Consider the following 23,083-nt stretch of genomic DNA (forward strand, 5'->3'; position numbering starts at 1 on the left):
TAAACGACGACGACGGTGATAATAATAAAAAAGACAGGGTTAAAGAAGAAGAGAGAATTTTTTTATTTTTTCTGTTAATGTGTCATGTCAGTAATCTAACGGATATTAACGTACAACTGATCAAAATGTTATAGTCCAAAAATATAAGTGATCAAAATCAAACTTTTACAAAAATAGTTACCATAACAGAATATATCGAAACAAATGGATCATTTGAGTATTTTACTCAAATTAATACTCATAACGGTATACGAAGTTAAAGCGCCAACTGCTAAAATTTTGGCTGCGGTGAAAAAAGTCCCTGATCTTTCGGGTTTCATCCGAATTCGACCAGACATCGACACTTGTCATTTTACAGTTGGCGCGCCAGATATCAGATAACTTTGCTTGACCAATCATCTACTCTCAAACCGTCAAGTTTAATTCAGATTGACCGTAGTAGATCCCCACACTGTCACTGCTTCGTTCTCTTCTCCACTTCCTTCGCTCCTCAGCCACAAACCACAACTCAGTTGCCAATAAATAAATAAAGAAGAAGATAAAACAGAGAAAAAATCGGAGGATGGCTTTACTAACGTCACCGACATCGTCGATGTCGGTGACGGCGCTGCGGGAGAACAGAGGGGCAGTGAAGACGACGACGTATAGGAGAAAGAAGCAACCACCACGACGCGTACAGGCTGTTTTTGGTAACTTCAATCATTTCGGTGATGTTGTACGTAGAGACATGGAGTTCTTGAAGAAAGGAGTTAAAAGAGGAGTGGATTGGGCCAGCGAAACCTTTCGGATCTCTCAAGCGAAGAAAGCTGTTGACGACGTCGTTTGGCTTCGGAATCTCGAGGATCCTAACTTCTCTCCCCCTCCGCAACCGCCTTTGTGGCCTCAACCTTACTATCCAGGTTCATTTTGAAGCCTTTTCTTTCTGTTTCTTTTGTTTTTGGCCTAATTCGTAATTAATTGTTGATTATTGTTAGTTAAGGAGAAAGGAAAATGAGGTGAGAGGTGAGAAGTGAGAAATGATTGAAGAGAAACCATACATGGATGAAATTTAGTTGAAGTTTTTAGTTCTAATTTATCCTGATTTTAGTTATTGACAGTCGAATATGATTGTTTTGATAGAACTGTCTGGTTTGGATTTGATGATGGCTGATCTCAAAGCATTGGAGGTTTATGCGAGTTATTTCTACTACCAGGCAAAGAAATGGTCAAAGCCACTTCCAGAAGTTTATGATGCGGAAGAAGTAGCTGATTATTTCAGTCTCCGCCCCCATGTAGTGGCTTTTCGACTCCTTGAGGTAGTTAGAAATGATTGATCAATCAAGTTATGACTAATATTTGGTTTCTACTTCTTCTATCTATCCTTTAAAAAAGATTATAGGATGAGACATTGATTCAAATATATATGTATACATATTATTCTTGACTAAATTTAAATCAGGCATACTATTTCGACATCTATTATATTTTCTGTTCGCTTTTCCTAGTATTATCTCCATGAACATTTGGTTACACCAAGTCTATTGGGGCTTATGTTTTTTTTTGTTCTGCAAGGTTCTCTCATCCTTTGCCTCTGCTGCAATTAGAATTCGCATGACAGGGGTCAAAAAGTTCTCAATATCAAGTCCAGCTAAGGATATTGATGAGAACTCTTCACAGTACAACTTTGGGATGGTGTTGAAAGAAACATTGCTAGTCCTTGGCCCCACTTTTATCAAAGGTCAGAAATGTGGTCTAGTTGAAGTTTGAGCACTTAATGTCGTTGACCGATACATTAAATATATAAAAAATGCCGGAATGGCACCAATCACTGCTTCAGCCGCATTTAGTAAGTTCAGTGACATCATTTCAATGAAATTTGTAGTGGAATCTGGCCTTGTTCCTGAAGTTGTATAATTTAGGAATAAGAATATGAGGGAAGCAAATTACAGTCTATATACCAAACTTACCCTGGCTTACAACAAAATCTAAAGACCAAATACTTAAAACCTCACCCATGTCGGATAATTCGATGTATCCTCTATCTCTAGGACAAATGATGAAGCTTCTAATTTTCTGGGGTGCTTCCCCGGCGTATATTGCATAAGATGTGTGTGGTTAAGATGATAAACGATTTTGTTTGATTGTGAACAGAACAATGGCATTGTGATGAGAAAAGATCAGTTTCTAACCTCTATGTGACCTTGCAGGGAAAGAGGGGCTAGAGCACTGGAAGAGAGATTGGCAGCTGAGAGATTAGCTGCCGGACGTAGTTGAGAAGAGCCGCACATAGACGGACACGATCACGTTTGATTGCTCCGAAGAGTCTCATCCATTAACTACAAAGGTTATGCACAAGTCTGCCTTAATCACTCAATAGGCACAACACTTTAAAAACTCTTACAAATTAGTTTATACCTCGAAATATTATTTTGTATTTACACACTTGATGATAGCTTTCAGTGCCCTAATCAATCCAATGTATTTGCTCAGTTAATATGAGACTTTGTTTCATGAAAATTCAATTTAATTAAATTTCGGAACGAAATGACTTTTGACATCGGAAATTTAGGGGTATTGTTACAATCTACAACTGGACAATTATTGCCTCGTGACCCTTTAATCTGAGTTGATCTTTATCAACTCGATCATTCTTTCGCGAACGAGAAATCAGACGGAATGATGTCAATCTCATGTTGTGTTCGAATCATTCGAGGTGCCGTAGCAGGGAACTGTGAAGAAGAGTTAGATTCTTGAACTACCCTATCTACTTCCCTCATTTCTACCAGTGATTTATCATGAGCAAGGTCATTGATTTCATGGTGGTGTCCTGGAGAACGAAACGATTCGGGATCCCATTGATCATTCAAATGCCCCGGAGACATACGATAGCTTTCAGTGCTTCGGGGATAGTTATGCAGAAAATGAACCGGTGACATCCTGTGAGTTGGAGTTGCAGGCCTGCTCGAAAACGGTGTTGTATTTTCGGAATGCAGCTGCCTGCTTTGTTTGGTGTGTTTCTTTGCTGTATGGTGCCAGTTTTTGAGTGCAGCTGCAATTCTATCATTAAAAATGGTTGGTCTCATATTAGTCCCCATCTGTAAACAAAACGAAACATACAAGTTTAGTATCATTTCCATTGTTATAAACTGAATTTCGAGTTCGATTTTGATTATTTTAGATCAAACAATGCTTTTACATCATGTTTATAACTTTTTTGGGTTTATTGAAGGTTCGATTCTGTTCTTACCTGAGTCACCAAAGCATAGAGTGGAAGAGTCACGTAACTGCAAAGAAACTGTATAATGACCCTGAAAAGTTGCACATTCTGCAATTTATCAGCCAAGTTTTCACATTGCCAAAGCAATAACATTGGCCTAAAAAGTTCCATGTACTCACCCCATTGAGACTCTAATGATGACATCCTCCACATGTTCGTGGTAGCAAGATTTTATGGTGAATTCGTACTGAAAAAAACGATGAAAATAAGCAGTTATTAGATACGGTAATCAATCAGTTGAACAGGCTACGGGAAGGAAAAGAAGTGCAAGGATTGCTTACCGTGCTCCACACGAAAAAGGCCAGCTGAAATGCATTCTGCAAGTGAAATGGATGATCAATGTATAGGCATTAGCACAATTATTATGACGGTCGGCTTAACGTTGGTAGATTAAAGGAGAATTACCGTAAAAAGAACGACGTGAATGAGAAAAAGAAGGAAGTGCGGGCGTCCGAACCAGAAGAGGTCATCACCCGGTTGAACCACGGGTGCACCCTTGACTACATCCCCTCTGTCTTGAATCCTCAGCCCCATTTTAGTGATGATCACTTGCAGCTTGGCTCCAACCATCAAAGTTATCTGCAAAGCCCCAATTTCGGATTCAATTTCTTGCTCATTATCCCGAACCAAAAAGAAAAAAAACATGTACATGGTATTGTACTTACGATCAAGGGCATGAACGGCAGCCATAAATAAGAGTACCATCCTGTTGATGAAGAGAAAATTGCAGCAAAAGAATGAGTGAGTTCATATCAGACACATATTCAACATCGATATGCAGATATGAACCTCCAAATATTTGGTAAAACTTGGAAAACAAGTTAACATATCCAATAGTTTATGAACATGATGGAATCCATACCATGTGTGTAGGCAAGCAAGAACAAAACAGCAATGAACCAGATGATTGGACTGCAGAAGCATAAATCATTAAGTTAGAATTTGTAAACATTTAAACTAACGTAACTGAAGGACTTGAGAAACCAACCTGATCCCTACAACAACTTTAAAATCATCCTCTAACGATCGCTTGATGTATTTCTGGAAATCGAATTTCGTTTCGTTTCCGGGTGCCAAATGTGCCTGCAGAGAGCATGGTAGATTGCAGTTTCAGCTATCAACAGGAAACAGCAAAGAAATTGGCCTAAAATCTCCATAGAATCACATGGCCAATAAGCTTACCATGATAAATCCATGCCTCAGTGTCAAGTAATCAACCTTTGTGACTGAACCAAAGAATTGCCTAAAGAAACAGACCTGCAATCAACAAAGAATTATATCTGAATTCAGCACCATAGTTCGATTTTTCATTTTTCTTGAATTACTCGAGTCTCCGACATGTCCAGTTGCACTTACAATCCAAAGGGTTACGGTAGAACGGCTCCAAAAGTTCAAATGTCTACGCCCAAATGATGTGTCCCTTGCAAATCTGAACCTCTCCGGGTCTGCAACGGAACAGTTCGACTTTGTTCAACTAAATGAATAAACGTGCATATGTTCGACGCACGTATTAGAGAAATTTACTCAAAAACCACATGCATACCATTGTAGAATTGATATTCAATTGTCTTTGTCTCATTTTCCCAGGCCTTCCATTTCCTCATCTGCAATTCATTTCATTGTTAAAGCAAGGGGAAGAAAAGAAAACCTCAGTGAATGAAATTTTCTGTTCATTTTTCCTTACCTTAGTTCTTCCCAAAGCATAGATTATGATACAGTAAAGAATGTGACAAACTGCCAACACAAAGATGAATATGTGGAGCTGATGGATACCATAAGCTGAAACTAATGCAGTTTTTCCCTGTTCCGAACATTTATCGGATTTCGACGCGAGACTGCGTCGAGGAACGTAGTAACGATCGTCATCATCGTCATCGAATCCAACAAGTTTCCTACCCGAACTTTTTTCAGAATATTTTCGAGCCTCGGCGTACTTATCACACGGATGCCAAGTGTCTGCAACATGCTTTGGTATGCAAATCTCAGATATGGGGCCTTGAAATACTGTTAACAGCAAGGATATGAATCCCATGAGCATAAGCTCTACAAAGGAACGAAGAATCTGTTAATTTTTTCCGCTTCCAAATTCCTAACATCTTTCGAAACCGATAATAAATCAAGATTAAAGAAGTATAAGTGAAGTTCAATCACCTGCTTTAACCTTCTCAAGTGCTTCATAAAGAGATGTATTGTGTCTTTTCTTAATCCACTGCGTAAAAGGTCGAAACAACGTTACAAGTGTCAGATACTAGTATATGTTCGATCATGAATATTTCAAGAAAAATGAAAAATCGGAATACAGTAAGAAACATGCATTACCTTGCCTACAATGTGAATGCCATGTTCAATGAAGATTGAAATGATAACCAAAACAAAACACACCACAGCAACAGCCCACGTAGGCGTCTCTTCCAATGAACGTGCTTTATTAGCATCCGCCATTACCAACGACGGAAAAGAGAACAACTTTCTTCTTCGTTTGTTAATTTTCTTAAGAATTTGAACCAGAAAACAAAGTGATTTAAGTAATAAAGAATGCAGGAAAGGTGATGTTTATATAATAGTTTTTTTGAGTTGCAGATAACCATTATTGCATATACAAGGTGAGAAGACGACGACTTTTTCAGAGAGAAAGTGAATCGTTGACCCAAATCCCCCACCGTTTTTGTAAAGGCCAAATCTTGTAGACCAATAACTAAAATCAACTCAAATCATAAACTCACGTATGATTTACGTCAATAGATCCACTATATTAATCTTCGTCAATTATGTCAATACCACTTTGTTTATACCATTTTACGTTTACTTTTTGTATAAATAGATAGATCATATCGTTTTGTGCTTCTAAGACTCTCTTTAGGGAGAAATTATTTTATGGATTCGACTCATCATGTTATCTGTAATTTTAGCTAGTAAAATCCATTCGTTTCAAAATAATTTTTAAATAATTATTTATTCATTATTTATATGTATGAAAGAAATGAATATTCACCTTAAAAAATGAGATGAATGGAATTTATTGATTGTAACCATGGATGACATGATAAATCATGTCCATCTAATATTTTTCCTCATTAGAGTCGAGAAACAAAACTCGTATTAAAACAACGTCGCAAAACAATTCAAGAACACAATATCTATTGGTTGATAAAAATTTCACCCAAGAATGGAGAGATCTTCCAACCATAAAAGATGCCAGTAAAAGAAAATTTATCAAAATAATCAAAGTCCAAAATGTAAATAAATATATATATTTTTTGAAGATATAAATAAATAAATAATTATTAGAGCTTAGCAGGGTATTTTTGAAATTTTAAGTCAAAGCTATTACCGCGTATGGTGTAGCAAAAATGACACCTCCCATTGTTTTTGTTGTTAATAAAATGCCTTTTCTGCTAAGGTCTAACCTTTTTGGGTTTGACCACCACCTCTGCTTTTTCATTTTGGCAGAAAATTTTGGGAGAAAAAAAAAAGTTATTATTATGTCTAAAATTTTTAACTAATTAACAATATACACATATAAATATAATTATTCGAATCTATAACTTTTATAAATAATAAAATTCTATTTTATAATTGAATTCACTTTATGGATTCTTGGTGCCCTAAAATTTAAAAGTGTGGAAGTCGATGTATGGAATAATCTTCGTAACCTATAGTTTTCAAAAACGAATCATAAGAATGTTGAAAAATGAGTTCCCCCACCATGTCTTCACATGATTGGCATTGACGGTTGAGTTGAGTCTTCTATCATGGGCGACTTCGGCTTACAAAATTGAAATTTTAACTAACCGTTTGTTAACCAGAAAAAAATCAATAAGCCTCACATTTAAACTTAATTCTAATTAATTTGGGCTAAGTACAATGCATTATCTGTTCAAAGATAATTCTCAATCTCTTGACATTAAAGAAAAATAATGAAGAAAAAGTTTTTGTTTGATTTTATGTCGAAACATTTAATAGGCAAGATATAGAGATAGATATGGGTCGTGTTAGGTTGAGATTTTGGTTAATCTAATCTGACTCAATAAAATTACACTATTTATCCGAAATTTGACTTAAGTCAAGTTTAGAGTGGTTTCATTCGTCCGAAATTCGATCCGTCATTTGAGATAAAATTCGTACCCTATCCGATCCGAAACAAATGTATATAAAAAATTCTTAATATTATTTGATAAAATAGGGATCCAATTGACAAAAATAATATGAAGAGATATATTATTGTAATTATCCCTAAATATATAAAGTATAATTACATTATTTTTTGGGTCGGGTCATGTATTTTTCACTCTAAACCCGAGTTCAACTCGACTTGAACTCATAATCTAAACAATTTGACCTGAAACCATATTTTTTTCAAAAATTCGATCTTATTAGGTCAAGTCAAAACTCATCGAGTTCGAATCTCGTATTCGTCTCTAATAGGATAGCCTCGATAGGTAACATAGACAAGATATGCAAGGAGGGAGAGATCTAAATTTTTTGGCATAATGGACTATTTATCCCCTTAACACTTGATTCTAATTTCATCTTTGGTAGGTCGAATGGACTAATTATGGATGCAAACCCATGACAAAAACAACACATTAATATTGGATAATAGTCAATGCCCTATCTTGCACTCCAATTCCCTGCCTGCAAAAATAATAGAGTACGTAAGTTAGGAGTGGTAGGGGCTCCTGTCCTCTTAAAAATTTTAGTATAATGATATTTTATGTCTATGTTAATTTAAACTTAAATTAAATTAGATTTTAATTTTATTTAATTTTAAGATATAATATTTAATAATTTCTTATTATTTTAAACTTATACAAATAAATTCTCTCAATATTCCTTTATTTTTAATAATTTAAATTATCCAAAGCAGCAAAAGTGGACCAAATACAGAGAAGAACCTCGGAGTCTTTGATTTATTCGCTTCCTCTCCGATTGAATGAAAAACCACACACAAATGCCGACTTTTTTAGTTAATTTAGTTCGGTTGTCGTTATCTTATCATTTATTATTTTATTACTTGTTATTACTCAAACTTTTACTCAAATAATGTATAAAATCGATTATATATATATATATATATGTGAAAAAAATGATGAATAAATATTATATTTTAATAATTTCAGAGTATAAAAATATATCAATTTTTACAAAAACATAAATTGATTAATAAATATTGAAAATATAATTAAATATGTGTTCAATCGATTAATTTGGTCAATGATTATCCCGAATGAGTTAAAATTGAAATAATCAATTTTTAATTTAACAGTTGACCAAATCAATCTTTTTAAAATATTATTAATTGAACCAAATAAAGTTTGATTAATTATGTCGATTTTTAAATTAATTGAAAATTGTTATAAGTTTTTATAGTTAGATTAATTTGGGTCTAATAGAGATATTTTTATTTGGGTTAATTCAATTAAAATAAACCAATAAACCTATTTTACAAATAAATTTGAACATTGCTTAAATAATGTGGGACTTGAACCAAAATAAAATTTTGATTGAAAACTCATTTCCAAACAACGAAAGGGCAATTCATAGTTATTGGGCCTCTAAATTATCCATAAATAAACAAGGATAAAATATTGTTCAACTAACCCCTAACAACCAAAAAGAACATAAAGATTGGTAAATTACTTAAATGGTCACTTAATTATTACGATGCTGTCAATTTAATCATCCAGAAAATCTTGCAACTAAATCTGTAACATCCTGAACCTGATCTGAATTATTTGAGAGGTCTGAAATGACGCATGCGGCCATCATAGTGACCATTGATTTTAAAGTGTATAATAATTTTCACTTTTAAAACAATCGAAAAACGTGTTGGTTTAAAATCGAATTTCATATCTCAACAATCAAATAAAATGGTCCTCTTGTCTCAAGCTCCATGCCGAATAAACGACAATTCCCATAATCACGTCATTGTCATTTGCATCTACTCAACATTAATCATCAATTTTATTTCACAAAATTAGTTAAATTTGTCGATTATTATAAAATAGTCATTGTAATATTAAAATAAGTGTAAAAATATAGATTTAATAATCGTTTTATAACATTCAATAAAATTTAATGGTCATTTTATAATTTTTAAAAGTTTAATGATCAAATGATCATTTGAACAAGTTTATTGACTTTTAATATACTTTACCCATTTTATATGTGAAAAAAACAAGATGGACTATTATAGGGTAAAGGACATTAAATGGTCATTGAACCATACTAAAATAAATTTTTGATCACTTAAATTTCAAAAATTATAAAGTAATTATTAAATTTATCAAACTATTACAAAATGGTCATTGCACGTTACAGAATAATGATAAATTTCTTAATAAGTTTAAGAATCATTTTATAACAGTTGATATTTTAATGACCACTTTGTAGTGATTTGATATAGTGTAATGATAATTCTATAACTGTTTAAAAAGTTTAATGATCATATTATAACTTTTTAAAACTTTAATAGTAAAAAATCATATAAACATAACTAAGTGGCAATTTATTTACTTCACCCAATATTATAATGTAAGAGAATGGAATATTATAAAAAGAATCAGCATTTTGCTGCCGACGGTGCGGAAATGGCGCCTTCGATCCGCCACGTCAGCCTGGATTTATTCTCACGCGTTGCTTTGGCGTGTGCAAGAAGTTACTTGGATAGCGAGAGGACGGCAAGTGGGAGATTGTTTACACGTGTTTGCCTATGACGTTTCCCCAAAAAAAAAATTTGCATGTGCGACGGCACGTGCCGTGTACTGACGTCGGGCCACCTTTTGTCGTTACGTGGCTTTGACTTGTTCGTATATTTTGCGGGGAATTACATTTACGACCTTGTTTTATATATTTATTTTAAATTAGTATAACTAATAAAAAATTAGATGCAAATTACTTTCATTTTAAAAAATAATATATTTGAGGGTAAAATTATCACGACAGTCTCTGTATTATATCTCGAATTGTAATTTAGCTTTTCTATTGGAAAAATGAGCAAATTAATATATGTATATTTCAAACAAAAGCAAAATAGTCTCTTTCTTGGAGTTTACGTATATTTTATTATTGATAATTGTTGATGTGACTTTTATATGTACTTCTTCTTAATCTTCTCCATAAGGTTAATTTCTGTAGTGAAGGTTTTGGAAGAGCAGTTCCAGAGGTGGGATATTATACGCCTAACACTCATCGGGAGATAGCTACGTATAGTAAATTCATGTGATCTATTAAAATTAATTATATTTATTAAAAAGATTAATTTACAAATAATTATTTATTATGACTTTATGTTTAATGCTAACACTAAGAGTCTTTGTAAAACTATTCGATTGAGATTGAGAGAAAAAATCAAAAAGTACTCCTTTATTTATCCCTCTTTCACCTTTTTATGGAAACCAAAGCCAAACAACTGTAGTTATTCCTTCAAATTAGAAAAAAATGAACCGTCTGTAGTTAGTATAATTCATTTATTTCCATCAAACATATATATAGTATAAGTGATATGGAAATAACTTATAATCAGGATAAATAATTTTTTATTATTTTTAAGGGTAATTACATGAGTGGTTATCTTACGGGACTACAAAATAATTTATCCATATACTTTATTAGCAAAAAGAAAGAAAAAAAGTTTAATGCAAAAATAAGTGTTTAAACTATACTCTAAGTTAACTTTAGGTGTCTAAAGGATTTTTCGTAAGAGAATATGTGTCTAATATTTTATCTGCTACACCTTTAGGTGCCCAACGTTTTCTCCATTACACTTTTAAGTGCTTACACAATAACGATAGTTAAAAGAGCTGTTAAGTGACACGTGTCAAGTTTATATTTAATGTGTCAAGTTTATATTTAATCTTAATACACAAATAAGTGACCAAATTATATCATAAGTTAACTTTAAGTGCCTAACGATTTTTTTTGTTAAAAATAGGTGATTAATGTTTACTCTGTTTCACTTCTAAGTACCTATGCAATAACGACACTTAAAAAAAAACTATTAAGTGATATATATCATGTTTATATGTTTAAAAAATATTTTTTAGAAAAAAACATGATAATATTAATAATTTAAAGCACTATAACCCTAAAATATATCATTTCAATCCCTTTACCGACAATCATCGACCATTATCAACCGCTTTCACCATCGTTGAACGATCACTCAACTGTCGTCGGACTTCCATTGCCGTCCATCCCTCTTGTCGTTGTCTCAATCCTCCTAAATCCATAAATTCAAACTTAAATCCATTAATCTGAAATTTATCGTTCTCAACTAAGTTAATTTTAAGGATTTACGAGGATAATAAAGGGGTTTTGAATGAACTGAGGAGGAAGAAATTTTTTTGCGCAAGCCATGGTGGGGGAGGAATTTTTTTCTTAATTTTTCAAAATAATATTTATTTTTAATAAATGAAAATTTGAAAATACATATATAAATGTAACACGTGTGAGATAATGACGAATCTAACGATCGTTACTATATAAGCACCTAAAAGTGTAATGTCGAAAATGTTAGACACTTAAAGTTAACTTAGAGTATAATTTGAATACTTACTTTTACATTAACCAAAAATATAAATGTGACACGTATCGTTTAACGGTTTTTTAACATGCGTTATTGTGCAAACACTTAAAAGTTTAACAAAGAAAACGTTAGACACCTAAATGTGTAACGGAGAAAACGTTAGACATATATTTTTGATGATTTGTTTACATTTAAAATTAACTTAGAGTATAATTTAGACACTTACTTTTATATTAAACAAAAAAAAACACAACAAATACTAAAAAAAACCTTGAGAATTTGAATATAACCAAAACTCTTTAGCGGGTTCTCTCTCTAAATCGTAACACCAACAAGAGAAAATGTTAATAAACTAATCAAATAAACTTTTGAAAATTTTTGAAAACTTTATAATATATTTTAAAAAAAACTATAATTCTCATTAATTTAAAAAAAAATTAATAAATTAATTCATATTGAGACGGTTAATGTTATCCATTTGATTTGAGAAAATAATGACTTTGCGTCAATTAGAGATCATTTATTTAATTTAAATTAATCGATTAAATTTTATGCTGAATTTGAATTAGTTAAATGGACGACCTACTTATAATTATTTATGATCATAAATTTGAATCTCAACATTATGAATAAAATAAATTAAGTTGAATTAATAATCCTTATATAAATCATGCTTCCGTGGACCATTCACAATTTATTTTCTCCGTCATTTTATTAGATTTTATATTATATATATATATATTTAAAAAATTTAATTTTCATTTTGAATAAATATAAAATTTATCAGAGGTTTAATTATAAACTTTTATACATATCCTCGTTAAATAATCTCGTTAAATGATAAAAGATAAAATTCATACACACTTTTTGTTGTTGTCGCTTAATTTATGTTCGTATTCATATTTATACAACCACATGTTATTGACATACAACACCCGTATTTTTAGATAAAATTTTCATTTAATTTTACTTGTAGACGCGACTTTTTTCTTCATTTTGATCGTTTAATACATTCTTTTAGTATCATATTTTGTCATACGCACCTTTAAAAGACAACTGATATGATATATTTTAAATAACATAATTAATATAATATCTTTATCTCATATGACATTAAGAACTTACTATTTTAATAAATAAACAACTAATATTATTTTGATGTTTAATTTTTTTACCATGCTATATAGGTAAAAAGTATTGATTTGAAAATTACTCTTCTTATATATATTTTTAAATATAGATACTATACAATTATATAAAATAATATTATAGAACATGAAATGGGTACATGAATACTACACAAAATTTTGAGATTTATAAATATATATATATATATATATATATATATATATATATATATTAGCTATAATATGATATAATACCATAATACCACATTATTAAAAATTATAAAATTAATATATATAATTAAGGATCAAATTGAAAACAATCAAATTTAAGGAGTAAAAATGTAACGTGTCCCATAATTATATGATATCAATAAACCACATGTAATTTTTGCCGTGAAATCTAACAAGGGCAAATCAGTCAATAGAATAAAAAAGTGACTGAGTCGTAATTTTCAATCAAATTCAAGGGTAATTTAGGAGCAATAAATCAGGGGTAGGTCCATTTAAATATAATATTTTTAATTTATCGGACGTGAAAATTGATTCAATTCTGGTTTAATAGCAGCGTTGAGGTACGGACACCATGCTTATCTCTCTCTTCCTCCTTTTCTCTCTCTAGGGCTTTCTTTATCTCATATCGGCTTTTACCTTCATGTTCTCACACTTTGTCGCCTTAGATTTTCTTTCCAAACAAGCCTCGTCCGAAAAGCGACGAGAAAATCTTAGAAAATTTCACTCTTCGGTTCTCCCGGATTGAAGAAAACCTTTCGGAGGCTGGAGATCACCACCGTTTCAACGGAGTTGGACCCGTTCACTGAGACCGCAAAGTCCGGTTTGGTAAGCTTGTGTTGGAAAAAGTTTCATAGGTTTATTTGAAGTTTTCTGGAACTTAGAAGCCATAGAAGATTATTTTCTTTATTCTTAGGTTTTTAGAAGATAGGTTTGTCTAGGGTTCGGTAATCGGGTAAAAAGAAGAAAAACGGTGGCTGCTGCCTAATGCGATTTGATGCCGTCTGAACCGTTGCCTTGGGATCGGAAGGATTTTTACAGGGAGAGGACGCACGAGAGGACGCAGTCGCTGCCTCAGCAGTCACTGACAGAGCGATGGAGAGAGTCCTCTTCGATGTCGCCTTATCAGCATGGGTCTTTTAGAGAATTTACTCGTTGGGGATCCGGCGACTTCCGTCGCCCTCCTGGTAAGTTCTTTCTTTCCTTTTTATGCCGTTTTTTCACCCGCGGTCTCTTATTTTAAAATTTCAATCCTCATTATTTTATGGTGTTAGGAATTAAGGACCGGTCTGATCCGTGGGTTTTAATGTTTTGTTTTAGTTTATTTTGGGAATATTTGATTTTTTATGTTTTGTATTACTAGAGATTATATATATCTTCATTCTAATTAATGGAGATTTTTCTTTTTTCCCAGGCAGTTTTTTTCCTGCTCGTTTTGCTTTATTTAAGTAATCAACGTTCTTGATTTTCTAGGTAGGGTTTTCTTTTCATTAGGGATAGGAATTTTGATTACTATTTTTCAGTCATAGAAGATCATATAGTTTGATTATATAAATTGAGATTTTTATTTTAATTTACAGTATTCTACTTGGCCATTTTTGTTTTAATGGAGAATTTTAGTTTTCTACTAAATATTTCTCATTTGGGTGTATGATTTTTTGACCCCTCCCATTTGGAGAATATACATACGATGCACATGTTAATACTTGTTACCTTTTCTTTGTTTCTTTAATTTCTATGAAGGCCATGGTAAGCAGGGCAGTTGGCACCTGTTTGCTGAGGAAAATGGTGGTCATGGATATGTCCCATCGCGACCAGGCAACAAGATCTTGGATGATGAGAAGTTCTGTCATTCAGATCCTCGTGTAGATGGGAAATATGCTCAAAACAGTAGGGAAAACAACAGTGTGTCTTATAGCCAGAGAGATTGGAGAGGTCATTCTTGGGAAAGCTGCAATGGGTCCCCAAGCACTCCTGGGAGACCTCATCATGTTGATAATGAGCGGCGGTCGGTGGATGATATGCCATCCTACCATTCTCATACTCATTCTGACCATGTAAACTCATGGGATCAAATTCAAAAAGGCCAGCATGACAATAAGACAAGTGCTGTAAATGGGTTAGGCACCGGACAAAAATGTCAAAGAGAGAATTCAGTAGGCTCAATTGATTGGAAGCCTCTGAAGTGGAGTCGTTCTGGAAGCTTGTCTTCACGGGGGTCAGGCTTTAGCCATTCAAGTAGCTCAAAGAGCTTAGGAGGTGTAGACTCTGGTGAAGGGAAACTTGAGTTGCAAAAGAAAAATTTGAACCCCATCCAGTCTCCTTCTGGGGATGCAGCAGCATGTGTCACATCTGTTAGACCTGTTGAGACAATGTCAAGAAAGAAGGCACGCCTTGCATGGGGTGAGGGTCTGGCCAAGTATGAGAAAAAGAAAGTTGAAGGCCCTGATACCAGCACAAACAGAGGTGGTGCTACGATTTCTGTCCGAAATACAGAGTTGAAAAATTCTCCGAGTTCTAACTTGGCAGTTAAGAGTCCTAGAGTCCTTAGATTTTCTGACTGTTCTTCTCCTGCAACTCCTTCATCTGTTGCTTGCAGTTCCTCACCTGGTAAATATTAGATTTTGTTATATATTTTTTTTCAGTTTTAAGGAGATTACCTAAAATAGGTATATATTTGGAGTTGCACAGTCTTGGCATGATTCTTTGTTTAATAATGTTCCTGATTTGCTACCTCTCTGCCTACCGGACCTTTTCTAATAACATGAAATGTAGTGTTGGATGATGTACAAAGCATTCACAATTCACAAGTGTTTTAGCACGCCCCTATGCCAATTAATTATTTTTAGAATACTGATACTGTTATTGTGCATTCAACATACACCTTTTTAAGGCCATAACAAACTTAAACAGTTATGTGGTTCTTTTCATTGGCATGGCATTTTGCTGTTTTCCCTTGCTTTAGGAGCTATTATTTGAGTGCTTATACATTCTTGACACTCCACTTCTCCCGCAGAGTAAACACTATCTGTTAACTCTATGGTTTTATGAGGTGATATCAATTTTCCTTATACCAGTTAAGTTTCACTTGTCAATGCATGTAGCATGTCTGTTGAATTTTAGGGCTTTGTTATTAAGGATGAAAACGTCTGGATTGGTTATTCCCATTTGAGAATTTGACCCATGTGTTAGAAGAAACTTTTGATTTCTGTGCATTGATTGCTTTATTGTTGACCGACTTATTCTTTAGTTGTTTTTTTTTAAGTTTCACATTCATAAACAGTGGTATCCCACTTGTTTAAGTATCGTGTGTCTTATCTTATATTCAAGATTGATCAGTCACCTATTACCAATTAGTTTTACAGGTTGGGTGTTTATCTCACATCTAATCAGAATTGGGTTTCTTGTGGTTGTATAATCAATTTTGGGTCCTTCCACTTATTAATAGTTGATTTTATATTGGATGTTTGCATTTATAGTTTCCAAACCATGTCCGAATTAGAGTTTTTTTCTTTTTTCCTAATTAATAGGAGAATATCAAATTGCTGGATGCTAAATGATTCCCTTTCTCTCTGTATATTTGTTCTTGCATTTGATTGTAATGAGAATGCTTCTCATTTATTACCTCATTGTTCCTGGTTTCAGGTTTGGAAGAAGAGTCATTTAGCAAATCTGCAAATATTGGTAATGATATTACTAATTTATGCGGTTCTCCAAGTATTGGGTCTCAAAATCATCTAGAACCCTCTTTTAATTTAGAAAAGTCGGATATCAATTCAATTATTAATATGGGCACTTCTCTTATTAATTTGCTTCAACCTGATGATACAGTAGATTCTTGTTTTGTTCTCTCTACTGCAATAAGCAAGTTGCTACTTTTGAAAGGTGATGTTTTGAAGGCTTTGGAGATGACTGAATCTGAAATTGATTCACATGAAAATGAATTTAAGTCTTTGAAAGGTGACACCAGACAGGAATGTCCTTGCCCAGCAACGTCTAGTTCTCTTCCTGTTGAGGAACATGGGAAAGCTCGTGGGGAACCAGAGGCTGCGTCCGGTATGATCTCTCGACCTGCCCCTTTGAAGATTGATTATTGTGATGCTCTTGTGGAGAACCTGCACCTTTCTAATGGTTCGCTGGAAGAAGTTAATGATGATGTTAAAGTTGGGGATATTGATAGTCCTGGAACGGCAACATCTAAATTTGTGGAACCATTGTCTTTGGAGAAAGCAGTTTCTCCATCTGATATTGTCAAATTCCATGAAAGTTCTGGTGATTTGGGTTCTGTTCAATTGATGACAATGGAGGAAGTGATTTTACGTACTGGTTCAGGTAATGAAGGGACTGCGACTACCATTTCTGCGGAAGGCAGTGTGCTAAAAAAGATTGATAATGATGCACTTGTTTCAGAATCTTCAAGCTCCGATGCTAGTGGAGAGAAAATTATGTACGAAACAATATTGGCCACTAATAAGGAATTGGCTAACGTAGCTTCTGATGTATTTAATGAACTATTGGCAAAAAGTTTCAACGGCGTTGAGATTTCTGAAATTGCTAATGTAGCGTGCACACAGTCTGATACTGCAATCAGGGAAAAAATTGCAATGCGGAAGCAGTACTTAAGATTTAAGGAGAGAGTTCTGACATTTAAATTTAAAGCATTTCAGAATGCATGGAAGGAAGATATGCGTTCGCTTTCGATGAGAAAATGCTGTGCAAAGTCCCTGAAGAAGTATGAAATAAGTTTACGTTCAACTCATGGTGGCTACCAAAAGCATCAATCTTCCATTCGTTCTCGAGTTGCTTCTCCTGGTAATTGTTTGAGCCTCCTGTTTGGAATGTTTTACATTTGATGCCAGTTTGTTATGATTTTGCATGTGGTTTGAGTGGCATTGTTTCAGATTATGTGACACTTGTATATTGTTTCCTCTTCTCTTATCTGTTATCTCATTCCAATTACCTTTAATCTTTTGATCATTTGTCTCCTTGGATGCATGTAAGGTGCAGTGTTGAGGATTATTTTTCATAAGATTAAAACTGTGATACCCCATCTTTTTCATTTTTTATTGGAAATGAAATTACTATAGAAGTGTTGCTGAAAATCAGTATCGGAAATAAAGGAAAATCTTGAATGGAAAAATGGACTATAAGCTAGGTTTCTATTTTCAATAGAGATAAGTGGATAATCAAGGTTCAGTTCTCTCAGGCCAAGTAAATAGATGTTGAATTTTTTATGATCAAGGCAAGCCAAGAGAACTGTGTTCAGTTGATATTGAGTCAAATATTAATCAACACTAACAAGGCATATAAAAACTTCCATGACAATCCTTTTCTGATAAAGAATTGCACAATGCTAGTTCTGGGAGTCAGTTCATTGTTCTGTATTATGAAATCTCTGTTCGTGGTGGAAGATGCATTGTTTGACATGTTCAAGTTATTTCTTGGTTACAAAGGGCTTTTATATGCATTTTCATAAATGACCAATCCTTAATGGTATTAGAGATTCTGGGTTTTTAGTGGATATTTGATAATAACTCGGAGTAAATAGAAAGCAACCATACTTTGACCTTTGTCTGGTGAAACTTATTGCATTTATTATGATTGCATGAAATTTGTTATTTTGGTGTGTGTTACTGCATTCCCCTCCAATGTTGATAGTTGGTAAATTGTAGGATTGTTATCTTCCTCAATGCCTTATGTATTATATGTATGCGCTGTTAGCACAGATTGCTTGTCTGCAAGAATATTCTTATCATGGTCGTCAGGAACTATTTTAAAATTGAATGTTTTAGTCATAGCTGGGATTTGCTTGATTGCTTCGATTTTCCTGGCAAAACTTGATTAACACATGTACTATCTTCTTATATATATATATTTTTCACTGAAATGCTTTCATTTAAGAAAATTGTTACTCCTGATGGTTGTAATTTTTTATAATTCCTTGTAGTATATTAAGCCTGTGGCTTTTGACTTGGATTTTCATTTTTCCTTTCTATTCTTGAAAATTGTTTATTTAAAGATGAAGTTATCTGTGATGATGTGTATAATTAATATTTGGGGTTGTTTTTGTAGCTGGAAATCTGGTCCTGGAACCTAGTGCTGAGATGATCAATTCTGCTAGCAAACTACTACCAGATTCCCATGGAAGGATTCACAGGAATGCTTTGAAAATGCCAGCATTAATTTTGGATGAGAAAGAGAAGGTTTCAAGGTTTATCTCTAGTAATGGATTGGTTGAAGATCCATTTGCTATTGAGAAGGAAAGAGCTTTGATCAATCCTTGGACATCAGAGGAGAAGGAAATTTTTATAGATAAATTGGCTGCCTTTGGGAAGGACTTCAGAAAAATTGCCTCCTTTCTTGATCACAAGACTACTGCAGACTGTGTGGAGTTCTATTACAAAAATCACAAGTCTGAATGTTTTGAGAAAACAAAGAACAAGAATGATCTCAATAAGCAGGGGAAGTCTGCTGTGAATACCTACTTGTTGACATCAGTGAAAAAACAGAGCTGTGAAAATGCTGCATCCCTTGATGTTCTTGGTGCAGCTTCAGTTATAGCAGCTCATGCTGAAAGTAGCATTCAAAACCGGCATAAATCTTCTGGTAGGATCTCTTTAGGAAGGCAGTTTGATTCTAAAACATCTCGAGTTGATGATAGCATTGCTATAAGGTCATCTAATTTTGATATTGTTGGAAGTGATGAAGATACTGTTGCTGCTGATGTTTTAGCAGGTATATGTGGTTCTTTCTCTTCAGAGGCAATGAGTTCCTGTATCACTAGTTCTGTTGGTCCTGGAGAGAGTTACCATCATGACCGGATGTGCCACAAAGTTGATTCTGTGGTAAAAAGGCCTTCAACATCTGATGTCTTGCAGAATGTTGACGAGGATACCTGTTCAGATGAGAGTTGTGGGGAAATGGATTCTGCTCATTGGACTGATGAGGAAAAAACCATCTTTATACAGGCTGTCTCCTCTTATGGTAAAGATTTTGAAATGATTTCACGTTATGTTGGTACAAGATCCAATGATCAGTGCAAGATTTTCTTTAGCAAGGTCCGTAAATGCCTTGGACTCGACTTGATGCATCAGAGAACCAGAAACTCAGGTACTCCCATGAGTTATGATGCCAACGGTGGTGGAACTGATACAGAAGAAGCTTTTGTCCTAGAGAGCTCAGTTATTTGTGGTGATAAGTTGGGATCTAATGTGGAAGACAACTTGCCTCCCACTATCGTGAGCATGAACGTGGATGAATTGGATCCTACCACAGAGGCGAGTTTGCAAACTGATTTGATCATAGCAGAGGGAAATGATAGGAGGCTAGTAGATAGCAAAAATTCTGAGGCAGTGGAAGCTATTTTTTCTGATGTAGACCAGACGGGGCCAATTTCCGAAGGTGGTACTGATGATATGGATGTTGATAACCAGGCTGAGTCACTACAGGTTCAGAAAAGTGTTGCTTTGGCCAATTTAAATACTCTAAGAAATCTCGTTGTTGAACAAGGTGTTTCCCTTGCAGTATCAGCATCTCATGGGGGGACAGTTGATCCTTGTCTTTCTAGTTTAGATGCATTGGTTGAGCCCAAATCTGATGCTACTTGTTTTATTAAGGGGTTTGGAAATAATAGGGGGGCACAGAAAACTTTGTTGTCCAAAAAATGTACGGATGAACATGATACAAAATGCAATGCAGAGACTGGCAGTCAAATTATATGTAGGCCGGATTCAAATGGAACTGGCGATGGGTCCATTGATAAAAATTTCAACCCTGAAGGTCTGCATAAAGTCCCGCCTGATTTAGGTTCCGCCGGGAAGCCTTCTATCTTATTATTGCCAGATGAAAGTTTGTTTGCTAAAATTTCTTCATTACATGATTCTGATACTTCTCAATGCGAGAACATATGCAACCAAGATAGGTTGTCATCAACACTTGCTTCTCCGGTGACTGAAGACAAACAGGCTCATAAAGCTGTTAGTGGACACGAACCCGAGCAATTTTCTGGAAAGCCTTTGGTGGATCTTGCTGATTTGCAAATCTCAACTTTGAAAGAAATAAATGTTGATGTCGGTTGTAGTCGGTTGCCTGAAGTTAAAAGGCATTCAACATCAGATAGTGGTGTTACTGGCTTATTTTTGTCTCGAGATTATCTTCATAAGTGCAGTGGTCCAAAACCAGCAGCCGAGCTTCCACAACTGGTACAAAAATTAGAGGTAGCCAACAGTCGGCAGAAATCCCACTCTCGGAGTCTGTTGGATACAGGAAAATCTTGCAGGGATGGAAATGTCAAGCTGTTTGGTCAGATACTCAATTCCAGTTCCCATGATGATGAAAAGGTGGCTCATTTCTCGAAACAAAGTGCGGAATATTCAGATCTAAACTTGTCAGGTCATAACAGAAATGGAAATTTATCGAAGTTTGATCAAAACATTATTTTTGCACCCGAAAATGCTCCCAAGATAAGTTATGGTTGTTGGGATGGCAACAGGATACAAACTGGGTTGTCATCTTTGCCAGACTCTGCTATTTTAGTGGCAAAGTATCCTGCTGCATTTGTCAATTATCCTTCATCCTCATCTGAAAGGGAGCATCAGGCATTGCAGACTGTTGTTCGGAAAACAGAGAGAAATTTGAACGGCGTTTCAGTTTTGATCCCAGGAGAAATAAGCAGCACCAGCACCATGATGGATTATCAAGCGTACAGGGGGCATGATCGTACCAAGGTCGTACCATTTGCTGCAGATATAAAGCAGCATCAAGGAATGTACTCTGAGATGCAAAGACAAAATGACTTTGATGCAATCTCACATTTACCGCAGCAGGGAAGGGAAATGGTTGGAGTGAATGTTGTAGGGGGATCCTGCTCTAATCTTTCTGATCCCGTGGCTATGCTTCGGATGCAGTTTGTGAAAACAGAACCATATGGTGGACAGAGTGGGAGCAGAATGAGGGAAGAAGAGTCGTGTAAAGGTAAGGGAGACATGAACATACGCAGGTAGTAGAAACCAAATTCCTCGGCAGCCAAAATAGCTCTTTGCTGCACGCTGTATAATAGTTTTTATTTTTTTTGATGAAAATCATGACCCGGGGGGGGGGGTCCTTTTTTGTAGAAAGAAAAAATATATTAGGTGCCTTTTGTAATATTTGTAGCAGCTGTCTTTGTACTTGTTGTATTTGATGGAAAATACACAAATAATATGTAAAAGATTAGGAGGGGTAATCCTGCTATTTTGCTGTTTTTAGTAGGTAAATGGGTGTAAACGAGATAGTCTTTCAAGTTCAGGTTGAAAGAAATTTCGATTTCAATTTAGATATACCTTAGAGAACATTTGTCTTTTGGTTACTAATTCCATTATATCCAATTTATTTTATGTGTGATTTTTTAATAATTATTAATATTTAATTTATTTGTAGATTAATTCGAATTGAGGAGAAGAAACCTTTCTCTGATTACAATACTTAGTAAACGTGTTATTATATTAATTTTATTAATAAAGTATTAATATTACATTATTAAACCTTAATATTCATAAAATTAACTTTTCTGTAGCTGCTGTAGGTGCATATATCATTAATTATTTTAATTTCATATTGTTATATTTTATACCATTAATAATAAAAGAAAATATTATTCATTCTAAAAATCGTGGGTTACAATTAAATAGACTGAAATTGTTGAATAAAAAAGAAAAATAGAAAAAATAAATAAAATTATAGGTGATTAGGGGTGAATTTGTCTTTCTATTTAACATTATTGAAATTATCTCTTTACCCCCAAAATATATAAACATCTTATTCATATATCCTCAATCATCTGAAAAAGAAACAAATCAGCCTCGACATAAAAAGAACAATAAAAAAGCCATATTTACCAGAATGAAATCAAATAATTAAAAACTTGGAAGAAACCAATGATGTCATATGATAAAACACTGCAAATGAAACCCCAATATGCTTGAGCCAAGTTGAGAAATGACAAAAATGGCATCATTTAGTATTCTCTGTTGAAACCATCTATATACTAAAAGAAGAATCAGATGGTCTTTGGTTATTTCTTGAACCTTCTCCTGAATTGGATGATAATTCTGCAATGCAATGAAGAAACATAAAAGAAGGCATGAAGTAGTTCAGGAACATGCAAAAGAGCAAATGAACATCAAC

General features: G+C 34.0%; 3 protein-coding genes across 5 annotated transcripts; 2 read left to right on the forward strand and 1 right to left on the reverse strand.

The window, feature by feature from the left end:
* The first annotated feature begins 499 nt into the window (after positions 1 to 499).
* Positions 500 to 21,397, forward strand: LOC120213258. Of its 2 annotated transcripts, XM_039211420.1 has the most exons (5): positions 501 to 899; positions 1,120 to 1,295; positions 1,552 to 1,755; positions 7,186 to 7,202; positions 21,387 to 21,397. In XM_039211420.1, exons 1-3 carry the CDS (start codon positions 563 to 565, stop codon positions 1,744 to 1,746), a joined length of 708 nt encoding a protein of 235 aa, XP_039067351.1. In that variant the 5' UTR covers positions 501 to 562; the 3' UTR covers positions 1,747 to 1,755; positions 7,186 to 7,202; positions 21,387 to 21,397. The 2 variants fall into 2 exon arrangements, with proteins under 2 accessions (XP_039067349.1, XP_039067351.1); XM_039211418.1 differs by lacking the exons at positions 7,186 to 7,202; positions 21,387 to 21,397 and adding an exon at positions 2,187 to 2,414 and having other exon boundaries at positions 500 to 899; positions 1,552 to 1,717.
* On the reverse strand, positions 2,563 to 5,718 carry LOC120213254 (MLO-like protein 12). The gene is made up of 14 exons (XM_039211413.1): positions 5,576 to 5,718; positions 5,408 to 5,465; positions 4,941 to 5,299; positions 4,800 to 4,860; positions 4,613 to 4,701; positions 4,439 to 4,513; positions 4,245 to 4,339; positions 4,119 to 4,168; positions 3,922 to 3,962; positions 3,662 to 3,835; positions 3,538 to 3,573; positions 3,376 to 3,443; positions 3,227 to 3,287; positions 2,563 to 3,074 (listed from the first exon to the last, which is right to left on the reverse strand). Exons 1-14 carry the CDS (start codon positions 5,696 to 5,698, stop codon positions 2,625 to 2,627), a joined length of 1,740 nt encoding a protein of 579 aa, XP_039067344.1. The 5' UTR covers positions 5,699 to 5,718; the 3' UTR covers positions 2,563 to 2,624.
* LOC120213253 lies at positions 13,537 to 22,166 on the forward strand. Of its 2 annotated transcripts, none has more exons than XM_039211412.1 (5): positions 13,537 to 13,747; positions 13,836 to 14,106; positions 14,663 to 15,529; positions 16,565 to 17,731; positions 18,992 to 22,166. In XM_039211412.1, the coding sequence occupies exons 2-5, from the start codon at positions 13,917 to 13,919 to the stop codon at positions 21,919 to 21,921; spliced, it is 5,154 nt and encodes a 1,717-aa protein (XP_039067343.1). In that variant the 5' UTR covers positions 13,537 to 13,747; positions 13,836 to 13,916; the 3' UTR covers positions 21,922 to 22,166. The 2 variants fall into 2 exon arrangements, with proteins under 2 accessions (XP_039067343.1, XP_039067342.1); XM_039211411.1 differs by having other exon boundaries at positions 13,861 to 14,106.
* Positions 22,167 to 23,083: the final 917 nt, after the last annotated feature.

Source organism: Hibiscus syriacus, unplaced genomic scaffold, assembly GCF_006381635.1.
Source record: "Hibiscus syriacus cultivar Baekdansim isolate YM2019G1 unplaced genomic scaffold, ASM638163v2 tig00110020_pilon, whole genome shotgun sequence".
Classification (NCBI taxonomy): Eukaryota; Viridiplantae; Streptophyta; class Magnoliopsida; order Malvales; family Malvaceae; genus Hibiscus; species Hibiscus syriacus.

What these genes read in the sequence shown, in the direction of transcription:
- LOC120213258 (XM_039211418.1), top strand. Translation starts at nt 563, where the DNA reads ATGGCTTTACTAACGTCACCGACATCGTCGATGTCGGTGACGGCGCTG. An exon ending in GCCTCAACCTTACTATCCAG is followed by an intron (nt 900 to 1,119) that starts GTTCATTTTGAA and finishes TTGTTTTGATAG; the next exon opens with AACTGTCTGGTTTGGATTTG. An exon ending in TGGCTTTTCGACTCCTTGAG is followed by an intron (nt 1,296 to 1,551) that starts GTAGTTAGAAAT and finishes TTGTTCTGCAAG; the next exon opens with GTTCTCTCATCCTTTGCCTC.
- LOC120213254 (XM_039211413.1), bottom strand. Translation starts at nt 5,698, where the DNA reads ATGGCGGATGCTAATAAAGCACGTTCATTGGAAGAGACGCCTACGTGG. An exon ending in CCTTTTTCGTGTGGAGCACG is followed by an intron (nt 3,444 to 3,537) that starts GTAAGCAATCCT and finishes CGTTTTTTTCAG; the next exon opens with TACGAATTCACCATAAAATC. An exon ending in ATCATTAGAGTCTCAATGGG is followed by an intron (nt 3,288 to 3,375) that starts GTGAGTACATGG and finishes GCAACTTTTCAG; the next exon opens with GGTCATTATACAGTTTCTTT.
- LOC120213253 (XM_039211412.1), top strand. Translation starts at nt 13,917, where the DNA reads ATGCCGTCTGAACCGTTGCCTTGGGATCGGAAGGATTTTTACAGGGAG. An exon ending in TGCTTGCAGTTCCTCACCTG is followed by an intron (nt 15,530 to 16,564) that starts GTAAATATTAGA and finishes TCCTGGTTTCAG; the next exon opens with GTTTGGAAGAAGAGTCATTT. An exon ending in TTCTCGAGTTGCTTCTCCTG is followed by an intron (nt 17,732 to 18,991) that starts GTAATTGTTTGA and finishes TTGTTTTTGTAG; the next exon opens with CTGGAAATCTGGTCCTGGAA.